The sequence below is a fragment of the Juglans regia genome, chromosome 8 (assembly GCF_001411555.2).
Source record: "Juglans regia cultivar Chandler chromosome 8, Walnut 2.0, whole genome shotgun sequence".
Taxonomy (NCBI): Eukaryota; Viridiplantae; Streptophyta; class Magnoliopsida; order Fagales; family Juglandaceae; genus Juglans; species Juglans regia.
The window spans coordinates 2,876,677-2,895,095 of record NC_049908.1 but is presented as its reverse complement, the minus strand read 5'-3'; the positions used below and the strand labels follow the sequence as shown (position 1 = coordinate 2,895,095).

Here is an 18,419-nt window from a genome sequence, read left to right as displayed (position 1 = left end):
CAGCAGTAGCAAATGATAAGAACGGTTATCATTTGAATTTACTAAGAGATGAATCCTCATATCCATATTTGAATTTGAATAATGTGGATAACCATTATCATCTCACAACAAAAATTGTTCAAAAGCTCCATATAAGGGTTGAACTAAAAGAGATCGGATTCATTGGCATTAAACTATTACTTTCAGTGACTAACTTAGGCATTGAAAGTGTTCTATAACACCCTCTTCCCGTGGGCTAGGAGTGTCACGTGTTTTTCATAAAATAAACCTGACAAGAGATATCGTATTTAATAACATGAAACTAACATTTATTTCATATAAGATTTTTCTAATAAAATGTCTTCCAAAAATTTAAATGAATAAATTGAATAAGTTTATGTCATAAACGTAATTTTATTCTATAAAGTCTTAAACTAAATCATTTGCTCCTTCTAGTCTTGGTCTGTCTGCTCGTGTCATCATCCTTATCTTAGTTAAAAACATGAAAAAAAAAATTAAAATAAGTTGAAAACTCAGCAATAAATCCATCACAACATAAACATAAAGTTTTCATAAAAGTTTTTATACTGAGAGCTTAAAATTCATGATTGTTCATACTGATATTTGTACTATGCATGACTGATTTATCTAAATTAACTGATAGATCTGATTTAACTAACTGATCTGACTGGCCAACACACTCAACCATGTGTGCGAGGTTGTGCACCGACCCCATGTCCCGCAGCCGCTGATAGTATTCTGACATACTACGGTAGACCACATTTGAGTCTGTGGCTTGCACATCCACCCTGATCTGAACTGCATTGATACCATGTATCTAAATAGCAATCTAATTAACTGATCTTATCTTATCTTGCACTTAAACTTAAATAGCTTACATGTCTTATTCGTATGAGATGCATGATATAATACATACATAATTATAATTTCTGAATCTGAACATAATGCGGAATGACATGATCGTATATTACGTTAGATAACATGTCTGTATATGACATAAGTGGTATATAAAAATGGTTGTCAAGTACTTGACGCTACTAATAATCTATATAAGCTGAACTGTGATAATCTTAATTTGTGATCAAATTATATAGGGCTGGGCTCCGACTCCGACGGAGTCGGAGTGTTCATTTCCGACCTCCGACTCCGACAAGAGTCGGAGCCAAATTGGAGCTCCGACTCCGACTCCGAACTGGAGTCGGAGTCCGACTCCGATCGGAGGTCGGAGTCTGACTCCGATCGGAGCTCCGACATAAGATCGGAGCTCGACGTGCGCTCGACGTGGCGCTCGAGCGGAACTCTTTTAGAGAGGTTCGCTCGACTTCCGCTCGACCTGTCGCTCGAGCAGAACTCTTCCAGAGAGGTTCGCTCGACTTCTGCTCGACATGTCGCTCGAGCCAATGTTCAATACAACGTATGCTCGACTTGCGCTCGACACCTCGCTCGAGCGCAAGTGTTCAGTAAAAAAAATTTTCGGAGTCGGAATCGGAGCTTCTTGGAGCTCCGACTCCGACTCCGAATAGATATTCGAATTCCGACTCCGAATTCCGATGACTCCGACGAAGTCGGAGTCGGAGTCGGAGCGGAAGTCGGACGGAGTCGAAATTTTCGGAATTTTGCACACCCCTAAAATTACATATATCGTTGTGCTTCTTCTTAAATCTTACTTCATAGCTCATCACCTATATGCAGTATTAACTATCACTAAATCTGTCTAGGAACAACATGTACTAATATCTTACTTAATTAAATTCATAATCTAGAAGATAGTCAAATAAATATTTTGTTTAACACCATAACTAATAAATCCTGATATTTTAAATTACTTAATTACTAATAACATATTATAATTTAGTAGAATACTTAGGCTATTTTAAATAAATCATAAAAACCTCAATTCTTAAGATATGTTTTCTTTCTTAACATAATTATTCAAAACTCATAATATATTTCTTAATTTTTCTATTTAAAGTATAACATAATAATTTTATTAAAATCTTACTAAATAGATAAATGAAATATTAACTTAAATATTAGGCTCAATAGCATACTTTAAATATATTTCAAATTCTTTCAACACTTTCTTATAACAATGAGCCTTTGACTAATATATTTATTTAATAAAATTAAACTCAACTTGAAATATTAAATCCAACCCAACAACAAATAAAATATTCAAGCCTACAAGAGTCCAACCCCAATTAAAATTACAGGATCCTTTAAAAGTAAGCTCAGCATTCTGTCTTAGGAAAAACATTGGATGTATGGGCTTAGGGCCCAAGGGCTCGTTATGAATCAAAGGATTTGGAGATTTAGAATACACGGAACAGAACAAAGAAGGAAAAGTTCGTGTGTAAAGGAAACAGAGGGCTCGGGAGAGAGAGAGGCATGCGATACTCACCAAGAGGAGGAGTCGATGCATGGCGGCTTTGGGGTGGCTGGCAAGGGTCACGTCGGCGCAACAGGAGGCTCCCTTGAGCATGTTGGTGCGACGTAAGGAGAGAGAGAGAGAACTACCTAGCTGAGAATAACAGTGAGAGAGAAGATCACCGTGTAGCAGTTGAGGCTGAGGAGCAAGATAGGACTGCCATTCCACATAAGAAGTGTTCCGGAGAAAGCAGGGGCTTCAAAAAGGTTTCAAGGCTGGGTCATGAGGAGAGATATCTGACATGCGTGTAGCCACTTTTTTTTTTTTTTTTTTAACGTGGCGATTACCCCGCAGTTGCAAGAGCCGTTTGTAAATTGCATTTTTCTTGTTTCTTTTGGGCATGCTTGGGAATCATAGATGAAAACCTTTTTAAGAGTAATTAAATTTTTGAGTTAATATGTTTTATTAAATGAAATTGTAAAATATTTTTATAATATAATTTTTGTTTTAAAATTTAAAGTTTGAAAAAATCGTAATGATTAAATGAAAATTTTAAAAATTTGAAATTAAAAAATATTTGTATTTTATTAAGTTTGAGAAAAAAATTATAAGAAATTGTGAGATGATGTGAGATGAGATGTGTTTCCAAAGCAACACCTTATTATGTCTTTTGAGACATTTTTAATATGTTTCTTTCTCTTTCCTTTTGTTTTAAGTAAAAATTTGTATAAATTTCAAATTGATAAATTCTACACAGTTTCTTTACAAAAGAATATCCCTACTAAAGGGGGTAAAAATAATAGATCCAGATATACTAAGTTAACCCATCAAATAGTCACCATTAAGAGACAAGTGGGAAGAAACAACGAGGGGATAAGGAAAGGTAAATATCAAATGGGAAGAGAAAAGAGATGAGAAATAGGAAAAATCAAGAAAATTGAGAAAAGTAAGTCAGACACGCAAGGAATGAGACACACAAGGGATGAGTGACATAAAGTTGACTTCCTTGCCTACCACTGGCATGACCACAATAAAAGAAGATTTGAGATATGAGGAAAGGGGGCTTCCAAACTGCTAAGCAACAATGATGAGATGACAGAAATAATCTTCAACCTCACAACTAGTGAGGATCTTCTCTAGGTGCAGCATTTTTTCTTCTTTCTTTCTTTCTTTTCTCCTGAGTTTGCTCTTGCTATTTTTCTTTGAGAAAAATTACAGTAATAACGCAAAGGAGACTCATTGGAACAAAATTTCTATAAGATATGAGACCCAAAATATTTATCAAATAAAAATAATGATCTTTATTTTGTAACAACAATTTTTTGTAATTAAAATTAAAAAATCTTATGTGTTGGATGGCTAGTGTCTTAAAAATAATAGTGAATACTCCTAAATTATGAGTTGCCTACCATAATATGATGGATTGGGTTAGGGTTGTAAATTAACTACTTTGTTCAATAGATCACCCGATATTCGTTGGGTTAAATTCGAATCATTAAAAAAAATCATCCTGTAAGCAGATACTCGCTCGATTTGTAAATGACTCATATTTGATTAAGTTAAACTTAATTCGACTAAGGAGTATTAAGGCTTGCTCGTTTATACCAGAATCAACTCATTAGTTCGACTCAATTAAAACTTGTTCATACATAGATTATATATATATATATATATATATATGTGTGTGTGTATAAATATCGCAACTTTTATAATTAAATATATAGTATGTAATCTAAATACTTATGACTAGTCACCTATGCTTATATATCTAATATGCTATATAGTTATATGTTATTTAGTTAAGTACTTAAATCATTAAATTATAGTAATTTTTTAATAATTTCTAATTGTCTACAATAGTTAATCTGAACAACTTAATTCTAAAAAATTCTTTTTATCTATGCATTCAGGATTATTTCATATTATGAATTTGTGTAGTTTAAAGTCTATTTACATGTGTTTTGTTGATTTGAAATAATCTTCAGATTTTGTTATCTTACGTATTTTTTTCATAACTTCTCTAATATTTTATTTATTAAGTTATATTAATCAAAAAATAGAAAATACACTACTCGAGCCGATCCAAGTTCGAGTCTTTTGACCGATTCTCAAGTGTGGTCCAATTACTACCATCCAATACCAATGGATCCTTATGGTATCACTAAAAGAAATCATAAAAAAACGACTCATTTATAATATTTCTATGATTTTAGAAGAAAATAATATTTTTGGAACTATATATTTTAATTTTGATTTTGATTTGATGTATTTAAATTTAAGAAATATTATTTTATTCATAAGTTGTAAATGAATTGTAGGTAGGTTGTCATTCTATCATTCCTCATCACTAATGTTTCAAGTAAGCGTACATGTGGAAGTTATGTTACTTTTTTAAAGTATTTTTGTAAACTTAGTTGTGTAAAGTGTTATGTGAAGTATTGTGTATATCATTTTTCTTTACAGTCTTTACACCCTCCAACTCCAGCACCCATCATGCATGGTCAACAATACTAGACTGGCTGCTCGCCTCAAAGCAGAGAATCAACCATTGACCATTTTTTTCAAGGACAAAAGTATCTAACTAATATATTGCATTATCAAAAGCATTTTTGTAATGTAGGTTTGAGTTCCTTAGATTTCCTAAAACCATCACACTCAAAGCAAATACAGGGAGAACATGTACAATTGCTCATCTCCCTCTACATGTCCATCCTTGGAAGAAACAGCTCAAGGGGAAAACCCGACAACATATTAATCAAAAACCATCATTCTGTGGCGTCTTCGCTGTCGTTTATATTATTTTTGAGTCTACATTCTCGTTTCTCAGTGATGCTAAGCCAGCCTCAGTTTTTATTTCACCTGTACGATCCCTCTCCTTTGTAGTTTTAGAAGCAGAGCTCTCCCCAGACAGAGCAGATGCGTCAAGGTTGGCAGTTCCCTTTGGTACTACAATCCCAGAACCAATTGATACTGCTATTTCTCTATTGGTTGCATTAGAGGCTATATCCATCACCCGAGTCGATTTGTGGAATCTCTGTGTTCCATTCCAAGATCCAGGGGTTTCCGTCAGCATCAAGATCGAATCATTGTGCACTTTTAGTTCAATATTAGCTTCCCTTGTCGAGCCACTCTCTGAATTTGCCACTCCAGATACAGAACCTACTTGAATATGGATAGCATCTCCAACGGCAACACTTCCTACTTTCCAGTCATCACTCACCTCTAGACCCGAATCTTCTATATTAGCTTGAACTTCTAGTGTGCTATTAGTTTCATTGACCTGCTCTACTTCAATTTGGTCTGCATCCTCTACTTCCTGCCCCTTCACCGTTCTCAAACCTCCACTTTCAAATTCAGTGCCTAGACTTAGGGTGTTTTGAACCACCGCATTGGATGCATCGTCGCCTTTGTAATTTTCCTCCCTTGCCTCCTGGGTATTCCTTTCTTCTTCAATTTGGGCATCATCTTCAAGAAAGCTTCCATCCTCAATTTGATTTCCGTTCCCTTCATCATCTAGCTCTTCACTTCCTCCTTCTCTTTCCCTATCTTCTCCATCGATTAAATCATCCACTTCTTCAGATTCTGCCTCATCAACTCTCTCAAAATCACGTCCTACCATTTCATCATCTCCACCACCTCTTTCATCATCAATTTCTTCTGGTTTACTCTCTTCTATTACTTGTTCCAGTTCTTTTCTTTCAGTTTCTAAATCTGTTTCCTCCATTTGAGGGTGGAGGTCCTTTCTCCCAAGTTTAATGATTTCATGCCCACTCAGGATTTTTTCAGATACCTTTCTGGAGTTCTCCTCAGATGCCTTCTTCCTTTCATGGGAATGTTTGACTTGGTAAAGCAGCCATATGCAAATGGCAAGCAAAAGACATACCTGTATTGCATGCTTCACCTTGAAGCTTTTTGACCTCTGATTTCTACTAGGTGATTGTTTCAACATGTTTAATGCTTGAAAATAAGCCTACAAATATCACCATTAAGTGGAGAACCCAATCAGCATGCAGGGAATTTAAGATTACAATAGAATAATCAGAAAGAAAGCCAAACAAACTAAATAGGTACGATCTATATGGAAAAAAAAAAAAAAAGCATGAGTTTCAAATCATTTAAAGTCAAATTTGGACTGGTTCGTTTTCCTTGTCTGTTGGTAACTACACCAGCATTTTTTGTCATACAGCTACATTTGGCAGTGGAACCACCAACATGACTAAAAAAGAAGTGAATTTTGGACTTTTCAAGTTTTATATTGTAAAGAACTACACCAATAACCTAGGTCAATCGGCTACCCTCGGTAGTGTACTACCAACCCAACTCAAAAGAAATGAAGTTTGGACTTGGAATCTTTATTTTGTTTGGGTTACTAAACTATGGTGAAAGAGAGCAAGGGAAAGAGCTGCTCTGTGGAACTCAGTGTTAAGTGTTCCTATGGAGGAACCATAGACGAAAGAAAATAGAAAAGGCCTTCAAAAAAAGCAAGTGATGAGAAACCTCAACCAAGTACCAGTCCCAAAACAGTAATGGCCTGTTACAATAAAGAATTTGTGTGATTTTCATTACTTGAAAAACTGTTATTACATGGGATCCTTTTATAGACATAGAGTACAATGAATGGAATATTCTAGAGTTAATGCTATGGATTCATTTGCAGAGGTAGAGTGGCACGACACATGCTCTGCATATTGCAGAGTTTGTTACGTGGAATTGCTAAGGTCCTTGTGCTGTGATGGTTGCAGGCTGAAGGTCTTTGCAAGGGCAACTTTGTCCTTAACATCCCCCCTCAAGTCGAGGGGCAAAGATTGGAGACGAAGACTTGAACAAAGTGATGAGAACCAAGCTGCAGAAAGAGGTTTTGTCAGGAGGTCTGTGAGCTGGTCTTTACCAAAGATGAAAGCATCACGCAGGGATTTGTTTTGAACTCGGTTGTGCACGAAATGGAAGTCGATTTCAACATGTTTAGTTGTACGTGAAAAATTGGATTAGATGAGAGGTATGTTGCACCCATATTTTTTTTTTTTTTGATAAGTAAAATAAGTATATATTCATCCAAAAAGTGTCAATTACAAAGAAAAGTTCTGCTGCTCCCATCCTAACTAGGTGGGAACATTAGAAACTAGAAACTCATGAAACTCCATGCCATTAAAGTCCACAGCATGAGCCCAAGTACAAAGGGTCCTAAAAAATAACATTTTTAGCTCTGCTATTGATCTCTCTTTGTCTTCAAAAATCCTCTCATTGCGCTCCTGCCATAAGCACCACAAAATACAGTTTGGGATCATCTTCCAAACCGCTTTAATCTGTCTCATTCCTCGAATTGAAGTCCAACAGGCCAAAGCATCCATCACAGTTTCTGGCATCACCCATGCTAGATCTATTCTGTTAAACACCGCATCCCAAATAGTCCTGGCTACCTCGCAATGTAAAAGTAAATGATCCACCGATTCACCCCCTCTTTTACACATACAACACCAGTCTGCTATGATTATGTTTCGTCTTCTCAGATTATCCGTAGTAAGAATCTTCCCCAAAGCCGCTGTCCACACAAAGAAAGAAGCTTTGAGAGGAGCCTTATTGCACCAGAGCTTTCTCCAAGGAAATTGACTGTCAGGCACTTGTGTGAGTACCTTGTAAAAGGAGCTAACAGTGAAGACTCCTTTCCTTGTTGGACACCACCACAAATCATCTGTATGCTGGGTATTTGGGCGACAAGAGTATAAAAGGCTATAAAAGTCTATAAAACTCCCCATCTCCCAATCCTGTGCTGCCCTGAAGAAATTGATATTCCAAAGGATGTTTCTACCTACAACTTCCATTACCTCCGCCACCATGGCATCTTTAGCATTTGCAATCTCAAAAAGTGTAGGAAAACTGTCTTGTAGAGTACAATTGGTACACCAAACATCCTTCCAAAATCTGATCTTTGAACCTGTACCCAATTGCAATCTTGTATGTTGATGAAAAACCACCCATCCTCTTCTAATGTGTTTCCATAATCCCATTCCAGCGGCCCCTCGCACCTCTCTAGTACACCAACCCCCCTCGAGACCACCGTATTTGTTCTCAATCACAATCTTCCATAAGGCATCCGGTTCCTTGTTATACCGCCACAACCATTTGCCAAGTAGTGCCCGATTAAACATCCTCAGATTTCTAATACCCAATCCTCCATTGGAGATTGGACGACATACAATTTCCCACTTGACTAAATGGAATTTGAACTCTTCACCTAGGCCCCCCCACAAAAAATCTCTTTGTATCTTCTCAAGACGTCCCGCTACGCTGGCCGGTATAGGGAATAAGGATAAGAAATAAGTTGGTAGATTGGAAAGCGTACTTTTAATAAGCGTGATCCTGCCCCCTTTTGACAAATACATTCTCTTCCAACCTGCTAATCTTCTCTCTACTTTTTCAATCACAGTATCCCAAATAGAAAGCGCCCTCGAGGCTATACCCAGAGGTAATCCCAAATAGTTCATAGGGAGAGACCCTATCTTACAACCCATTATACCAGCCATTACCCTTAAATTTTGAACTTCTCCAATAGGCACCAACTCAGATTTATCATAATTCACTTTTAAACCAGACACTGCTTCAAAACAAAGCAACAATGCCCTCACGGCCCTCAACTGTTCTGTCTCGGCATCACACATAATAAGCGTATCATCTGCAAACAGTAAATGTGAGATGGTGGTGGTACCCCTACTCGGCGATCCAATCTGAAAACCACTCATATTACCATTAGTCACTAAGGCTGAGATCATCCTGCTTAGTGCCTCCATAACAATAACAAAGAGTAATGGAGATAATGGATCCCCTTGTCTCAAGCCACGCGAACTCGGGAAGAAACCCTCTGGACTGCCGTTGATTAACACAGAGAATCTTGCCGTAGAGATACACCATCTGATCCATGACCTCCATTTGTCTCCAAATCCGCACCTACCCAGTAGATATAGAAGGAAATCCCAATTCACATGATCATATGCCTTCTCCATATCTAACTTGCACATAAGCCCTGGGCTACCAGTCTTCACACGACTGTCCAGACATTCATTAGCAATTAGAGCCGCATCAAGTATTTGTCTACCCTTTACAAAGGCATTTTGGGGCTTAGTGACGATCTGTCCCAAGACCCCACTCAGACGATTAGCAAGTACTTTAGCAATGATCTTGTACGTACCATTCACTAGACTGATAGGCCGAAAATCGGAGATCTCAGAAGCCCCTACCTTTTTAGGGATTAAAGCAAGGAAAGTGGTGTTGAGGCTTTTCTCAAATTTGCCAATCGAGAAAAGCTCCTGAAACACCTTCATAAGATCTCCCTTTATCACCTCCCAACATTCTTGGTAAAAACCCATAGAGAAACCATCAGGACCGGGTGCCTTATCTTTAGCCATTTTCTTTATTACATCATAGACCTCTACCTCTTCGAATGCCCTTTCCATCCTTACAACTTCCTCCAACTCTATATTACCAAAAACCAATCCATTCAAAGTCGGCCTCCACCCCACCTGTTCAGTTAGAAGCACCTCAAAGAAATTTACCACATGGTCTTTTATTGCTTCTTCTTCTCTACACTCGACCCCTTCAATTTTCAGCATCTCAATGTTATTATTTCTTCTATGAGAATTTGCAATTTTATGGAAGAACTTTGTGTTCCAATCCCCTTCCTTTAACCAAAGGGCTCTCGATTTCTGGCGCCACGACATCTCTTCTTGTAGAATTATCCTCTCAAGATCTACAGCCAAACTAGATTTATGAATTTGTTCCTCCTCAGTAAGTGGTCTCCCTTCTTGAAGTCTTTCTAACTCCTGTATTTCCTCCCACTTTGTATTTTTATTGTCTTCTACATTGCCAAAAGTATGTTGGTTCCACACCTTTAGGTCTCTTTTTAACTCTTTCAATTTGCCTGCAAAAATGTAGCTAGGTGTACCTTCAAGATGATACGAACTCCACCATTGTTTGACCCTATCCACGAAACCTTCAGACTTCAACCACATATTCTCAAACTTAAAATACCTTTTACCGCTACGAATGCCTCCACAATCAAGCAAAATTGGCCAATGATCTGATGCTAGGCGTGCCAAACGAGTTTGCCAGATATCAGGAAAATGACTTTCAAACTCAGGTGAAATTAAGAAACGGTCCAATCGGGACCAAGACTGATTATTTGACCAAGTTGCTCCACCCCCAACAAGTGGAAGGTCAATCAAATTCAAGTCAAAAATACACTCCGAGAACTCCAAACTTGCTGGTCTCAATCTTCTACTTCCAGAACATTCACTTTGAAAACGAACCACATTGAAATCCCCTCCAATGCACCAAGGGAGCTCCCACCAACTATACACCCCTACAAGCTCATCCCACAACATGCTTCTGTCTGAATCTAGATTAGGCCCATATACCCCCGCAAATGCCCACGAAAAACCATCTGAAACACATTTGAATGCACACGCTATCAAGAAACTCCCTATATATTCCTCCACTTTCTCCACCACTCTCTTGTCCCACATCACCACCATTCCTCCCGATGCCCCTGAAGAGGCCAAATAAACCCAATCTACATATATGTTGCTCCATAAACTCCTCACAATCTTCCTGTTGATCATTTTCAGTTTTGTCTCCTGTAAGCACACAATATCCGCTTTCCACTCACGAATTAAATGTCTAATCCGAAGACGTTTCTCTACCACATTGAGGCCCCGAACATTCCAAGAAACAATCTTAGGCTTCATTGAGAAATATTCAGCCCCTTCCCTTTTGCCCTATTCCTACTCGAACCACCTTCCGAATTCATCGACCACATCAATCTTTTCAATTCTCGGCTTTTCTTCGATTCCCCCTTCTTATTTTGGCGGTGACCAGCTTCCATAGCAGTTAACAAAGCTATGAACTGCTCCTCAAACCCATCACAATCTATCCCTACCACATTTCGAATTTCCTTTGCTTTGTGTATCACCCAATCTGAAACTTGGTCTGGAAAATAATAGTTCAGTGGGATTGGATTCCCCACTCTGTTATCCTGAAAGCTACCCCCTACCGAAAGCTCCTCAGAACCGCAAGCCTCAGGGATGAATAGTTCATCCTCCACGGAGTGCATAAAATCATCCGAATCATTCTCCTCCTCATCCACCTCAAGCTCCTCCAAATGTCTCACTGAGAGGTCCACCTGAGTCGAGAAACCCCCGCCTCCCTTCGTCGGCGGTATCTGTCCCACGTGAGGTGGAGAAAGTCGATCCTCGAAACCCACCATCGCCTGTTGCGCGAAGAGCACCGGCGTCGCTTCATCGGCGACAACTGCCACCGTCGGCACTGTCTGTGTAACCGTCGGCTGACCCAGCGCCGTCGGTTGACTATCCGGCACAAACCCGAGGCTGCTCAGCTCGGGTGAGAGCCTGCTAGGGCTCGTGGACGAAACGGGTTTCTCAAACCCGAATCTGCTAGGGCTCGAGGGCGGCTCTGACCCGAGTCCTGCATTCCTGGGCTGGGCCGGCCTAGGCCCAAGTACCTGCTGACCAGAAAGCCTAGAAGGCCCTGCCCCATCAGCCCGAGTGATTACGGGCGGGCTGCTAAGATTGGATTTGGGCCGCGTCGGCCCACTCTTTTTTCTCCACACAGCTCAGCCCTTACCTTTTTTTGTTTTCAACTGGGCCTTGTTCATAGGATAGCCCGGCCCATGAACCTTCTCCTTCCCTTTTAAAACCACCGTCTCCTCCATTGCGTTAATAGACCCGGCAAAATTCACTATTGTAGCCATATCTCTCTGCAGTGAATGCATCAGTCCCCGCAAATCCGCCAAGTCCTTTCTGACTTCCCACGTCTCCTGACACAACGTATGGCACGACATACACTTTGGATGCAGCGTTCCTTCCCTCTGCCATGGCCTTTGTCCTCTACCCATAGCTCTCGCACCTTCTTCACGCAGGTTCCCACCGCCATCGCGCCAGTTCGCACCACCCTGCCGCTGGTTGATATTCACGGACAACGCCTCCTTATACGACCAATCTTTATGTCTCAATGCCCCACTACCGAGGTTCCGTCCCCCTCCTCCATGCACGCCAACCCTTATCGAGCCATCCGCACCTTTCTCTTTCAGCTTCTCCCTCATCTTCCTCCATCCCCCTCCGTTATCACCCTCAGGAATGCAAATGACATTTCTCCTCCCTCCCTGATTGTACTCGGATAATTCAAGAAATCTCCCTCGCCTGTTAACACAACGTTGTGCTATAAGACTAGAGAAACCATTCCGAGTTGCCGAATAAACCTCCTTCTTCCCCTTGCTCAAGCACTCCTCCAGTACCTTCACAAGCCACTGATTTGAAGAGTACCCCAACTCCACTGAGTACTCTGTTTTTCAACTTCTCTCTGTTACTCGCACAGCACCCTCTCTAAGTTTTAACACGATGAAACATTTGGACTCAATCACCACTTCATCATACTGCCCCATCATAAACTTAAAACTTACATAAATCACTTCAATAATCTTGCGCTAAATTAACAGCTATAGTTACCCTCATTCTAGAAGCAAACCCTTTTTCAAGATCTTTATCAGATATTTAGGTTCAAATTTAAGAATCGTTCATAAGGAGATCTGATTCATCTTTCATTAAAACCTCTAGGGCAAGTTTTTATCACAGTATAGAAGAGGAGCTTCATGTAAATTTATCCCAAGATCCCTGCATAGGTGCTGAAGCCAAATAACTTCAGTTGTTGTGTTTGCGACAGCTTTAAATTCGGCCTCAGTTGATGAACGTGCAATCGTTGGTTGTTTCTTGGAGGACCATGAAATGAGATTACAGTCAAGAAATATGCAATAACCACTTGTTGATCTTCGATTGTCTGGACACCCCGCCCGATCGGCGTCAGAAAATGTAGTGATTTTGGAAGTGGATGAGGATGATAGTTGCAAGCCAACAGTAGAGGTATGTTTGAGATACCTGAGAATGCGCTTCATTGCTTGCCAATGGGAGACCCGAGGAGTTGGCATACTTCACCAACAGCGAAAGCAAGGTCCAGACGTGTGAATGAGAGGTATTGCAATGACAAAACGATGTTGCGATACAAGGTGGGGTCTTCAAAGAGATGCCCAGCAAAGGCACTAAGCTTTTCGGAAGTAGACATAGGGGATTTTACAGGCTTTGCAAACTGCATATTAGTTCAATGAAGCAAGTCATTGATATACTTATGATGTGTTAAGAGCAGTCCGTGAGAGTTGAAGGTGGCCTCAACACCCAAAAAATAGTGCAAATTGCCCAGGTCAGTGATCGGGAAGTCACAACGTAGAGCAGAGAGCATTTCAGAAATATAATTCATAGATGAGTCCGTGACTAATAAGTCATCAACAAAAACTAACACAAATGTTGTGACTCCTGCAAAATTATTAATGAAAAGAGAAGGGTCTGCAGAGGAGATAACAAAACCCATATCAAGTAAGCGAAAACTGAGCCGTGAATACCAAGCACGGGGTGACTGTCGAAGCCCATGAATTGCTTTGTTTAACCTGCAAACGTGAGAGGGATATTGAGGACGTGAGAACCCAGGGGGCTGGGACATAAAAACAGTTTCATGAAGTGGTCCATCAAGAAATGCATTCTGCACATCATACTGCCGAATGGTCCAGTGTTGAGACACAACAAGAGCAAGAACAGTGTGAACCGTTGTAGCCTTAACCACGGGGCTGAAAGTCTCATCAAAATCAATCCTAGATTGCTGGAGGAACCCTTTGGCAACCAAACGTGCTTTACAATGTTCAATGGAACTGTCAGCAAGCCGTTTTGTTCGGAACACCCATTTGCAAGTGATAGTGTTCGAAGCTTTAGAAGCTGGTACTAAAGACCATGTCTGGTTAGCAAGTAGAGCATGAAACTCTTGTGCCATAGTAGTGTGCCACTCGGGGTACTTGTTTGCAACTAAGTAATTTTCTGGAGTCCCAAGAACAAGGCTTAAATCAGTGGCAAAAGCACGGGGTAAGGGCCATTTTATGGAGCCATCATGAAATTTACTTGGGAGTAGGGAATGGCTACGTGACTGAGTAACCATCGAGTGTGCATGCTGCTGAGGAGGTGGGGAAGGCATGTTGTGTGTGGGTGACGAAGAAGGTGGTGGTGAAGAGGGAGGAGGACCAAGAATTGATGAAGAAGAAGAAGTTGTTGAAGATGGGTTGGACTCGAAATGAGGTAGAAGCATGTGAGTGGGTTCAGTATTGGACGTGGGCTTGGGAAGAGTTGAGTAAGGAAAACTAGATTCATTGAAGCGAACGTCTTTGGAGATGTAAGTTCGGCCTGTGGAGATGAGATGACAGATGAAACCTTTGTGAGATGGGCTTAAGCCCAAAAATACACAAGATAGTGAACAAAAGGACAATTTGTGAGGATTATAGGCAGTGGTTAAAGGCCAACACTCAGAGCCAAAAATCCGTAAGGTAGAGTAATCAGGGTGAGTGTTATAGAGTAAAAAATAAGGCGAGGAGTTTTGTAATGTATAAGATGGAAGCATGTTTATTAAATAAATTGCATGTAGAAATGCGCTGGGACAAAAATGGAATGGGACAGAGGAGTGCGCAAGAAGGGCAAGGCCCGTGTCAACAATATGACGATGCTTTCGTTCAACGATTCTATTTTGCGTGTGAGTGTGAGGACATGTAATTCTATGAACAATGCCACACGAGTTAAGTAATTAGAAAATGGCCGAAATTCTCCCCCCCCCAATCGGATTGAAATTGCTTTTATTTTTGTGTTAAATTGAAGTTCAATATTGGTTTTAAATTTAACAAATGTGTCTAAGGCTTGAGACTTTGATTTTAAAGGAAATAATCAAGTATACCGAGAATAGTCATCTATAAATGTGATATAAAATCTGTAATTATCAGTAGACACATGAGGAGAATGACCCCATAAATCTGAGAAAATAAGTTGAAAAGGGGCAGTAGATTTATTTAATCTTTTGCACGTAGGAAATCTATGATGTTTTGCCTTTGCATAGGCATTACAAAAAGGATTTATAGTACGCTCATAGGGAAGATATGTTGCCGAAGGATAGTTTGCACAAGCTTGAGAGAGGGATGGCCAAGTCTACTGTGCCATAAGGGAACCGAGAGATGAGTGTTGAGAGCAGATGGAGATGAAGCTGAATGTGGTGGGATGGAGTAGAGGCCGTTACTGATTGTGAGCTTAATATGAAGGATCAGTCCTTCACAAACTAGCCAAAAATTAGTCAGATAATGAGCTTAATATGAAGGATGTAATTGTTCTCCAGGTCTAAAACAAACCAAAAGAAAATTGTTCTCCAGGTCCACTACTGTTGAAAATCTGAGGTCAAAAACCTTCTTTCTTTCTCCAGGTCTTCTCAGCAACCACTAGAGTGTCAAGTGTCAACCAAATCAACTACCAAAGCGTGAAAGAAACGAAATGAAAGCAGGAATACACTTCTCGGGGTAGCTAAATGACAAACGTATAGCAGTGCGTGTGAATCCGTGCCAGTAGCAAGTAGCATTACGTAGGAACATTTGCACAGTAATGCTCTAAATTAAACTGCTGCTATCTATAGCTTAGAAGCACCTTCTTCCCCTAGTTTGAAGGAAATGCCCAGTAAACTATAGAGTTATGTAACGTCCCAAGGGATGGACCAAGCCACATCAGCGACTTCCTCCCAAGCACGTGGATCTCATACACCTCCTACACTTGTCACAGCGAGTATGGTGTCACTGTTAACTTGCAGGTGACAAACATGAGCTTTGTTCATTTTCAAAACTTCGTGGATGCATGGGAAATAGAAGAAATTGGACATTGGACCCGAGCCAGCAGGAAGGAAACTGCTATTGACCCCTTTTTTTGGGTCCATAAACAGCTATAAAATTGAAAGCACCAAAAATGGCACCCAGTCTCGAGCAGCTCTAAAATTGGTGTGCACAAGTCGATTTTGCATCTTCGACCAAATAATGGATCAACCAAAAAGTTCAGATTTGATAAGAAAATTAAGGGAAATGAGTCATTTCGGAAGAAACCCAGATGCTCAATCAAATACCAGAACTGACCCGCTTGACAGCCGGGGCCTAGCTTTCTTCTTATCCGAACTCTACAACAACCATTAGACAGCACCAAACACAAATTGAAATTCATTTCTCAGAATTTGAAGATTCCAGAGATTTTGTGAAAAATTGTGGTGTCGAACAAAGAAATAAGAGAGAAATTGAGAAGCATCGGACGGCAGCGAACCCAAACTGATTTCCCATCCAAATCTTCAAAAAAACATATATGATATAGGTGCCAGTGAAATGGATGCATAGAGAAGAATGGGAGAAACTGTACCGGTTAAGTCGCTAATAAGGATGATCGAGGCTTCAAATCGGTTATGTACGAGCACAATAAGCTTCCTGGCAAGAAGGTTTCTCCCCCCGAAATCCAAAGTAGGTAACGGAGAGAGAGAGAGCCTTGAGTCGTTAAGTGATGCGAATAGTGTGTCGCTCCGTCTGAGCAAAGCAACTCCAAAAAAAACCCCTCGCCATAAGAATGAGAGAGTGAGAGAGAGAGAGAGAGAGAGGCTTGTTTTTATGTGTGACAGAGAAAGGTGAGCATTAAAATCCACTTTGAATCAACTGCATGGGCCACCTTGGCCATATCCTAAGATAACGAAGCTAATATCTTCTGAGATTTCATTTCGAGTAAACTTTGATTACTGAACGAGTGAAAGAATATCTCAAAATGCCTTACTTGAACGCCACCCTTTCTTGATTCATTACGGGTGAAAGAAGAAACGCTTATAATTGGCACGTACACGGGAGAAAGATCAACAAGAAAATGATCATTCGATCTACATAATTATCCACGCTCCAACACCTTCTACGCCACTCAAAATCTTCAAAGCTTCTAGCAGTTCTTTCATTTTTTGCTAACTGCTTCCTGATTCCTACTTTTATTTACAAAGGATATACGTAAAACTCTTTTTACAACCATTTATATAATTATTTTTAAATTAATGATATTTTTATAAAATATGTTATAAGAGTAACATCATTTTACATAAATATTCTAATTTTAAAAATAATTGTACATGTATCCTTGCTCTTTATTTATTGCCCGGATATGCGTATAGAAAAATACTATACACCACACTCACATCTTATGACTTTTATCTTAATGTAAGATGTGTCACATTTATCACTAAATATCGTGATAAATGTGACACATCGCACATTAAGATGAAAGTGGAATGTGAGTGTGGTGTATAACATTAATAATGCATATATATTTTATAATTAATGCTATACACCACACTCTCATCCTACTAAATGAGATGCGACACATTTATCATTAGATGATAATCATTTAATGATAATAAATGTGTCACATCTTATTTGACAGTACGAAAGTGTAGTAAATAAAATTTTTCATATTTTATTTATTTCAGGCGACTTGCATGAGACCCATAAACATCTTTGCCTAAACTTCCATCTCTGAATTGAAACAAACTAATCAAATAACAAATAATATTTAGTAAGGAGTTCTGCTAGATACAATTACTTTTACATATTTTTTACATAATCTATTGATATTATTAGCCAAAACAGTTATATAAAATGTGACATATTTATTATCATTAAATTATTTTTTATATCTCAATGGTACGTAGCTAGTAAACTATTTATAAAAGTTGAGGTGACATAAAATGGCAAGATTGATCATATGGTTAGTCTCGTTTGCATTTAAAATTCATCTCAACTGATTTTATTTCAATTGATTTCATCTCATCATTATAACTTTTTTAAATTCCTACATAAAATATAATAAAATTTTAATTTTTTTAAATCTCAAAATAACTTTCTCAAATCCCCACACAAAATATAATAAATAATTTAACTTTTATTCTATTATTCACAAATCATTTCAACTCATCTTTAAATTCAAACTACTCCGTTTATAACGCCCATCCAATGCATATATCTTGCTAGGTCTTATTTCCAAACTCCAAATAGTTATGTTTCATATTAGTTATACTTTTTTAGGCTTCATTTGTTTTCATAATCCCTTTTAATTCATTTCCTCTCATATAA

The 18,419-nt window shown here is 39.1% G+C and overlaps 1 protein-coding gene across 1 annotated transcript; it reads right to left on the bottom strand.

Annotated features, from left to right (window-relative positions):
• Positions 1–4,795: 4,795 nt before the first annotated feature.
• On the bottom strand, positions 4,796–17,268 carry LOC109003742. Its single transcript, XM_018982018.2, has 2 exons — positions 16,678–17,268; positions 4,796–6,338 (listed from the first exon to the last, which is right to left on the bottom strand). The coding sequence occupies exon 2, from the start codon at positions 6,315–6,317 to the stop codon at positions 5,160–5,162; it is 1,158 nt and encodes a 385-aa protein (XP_018837563.2). The 5' UTR covers positions 6,318–6,338; positions 16,678–17,268; the 3' UTR covers positions 4,796–5,159.
• Positions 17,269–18,419: the final 1,151 nt, after the last annotated feature.

Bases quoted from the DNA above. Each gene is read 5' to 3' on its own strand.
- LOC109003742 (XM_018982018.2), bottom strand. From the start codon at position 6,317: ATGTTGAAACAATCACCTAGTAGAAATCAGAGGTCAAAAAGCTTCAAG.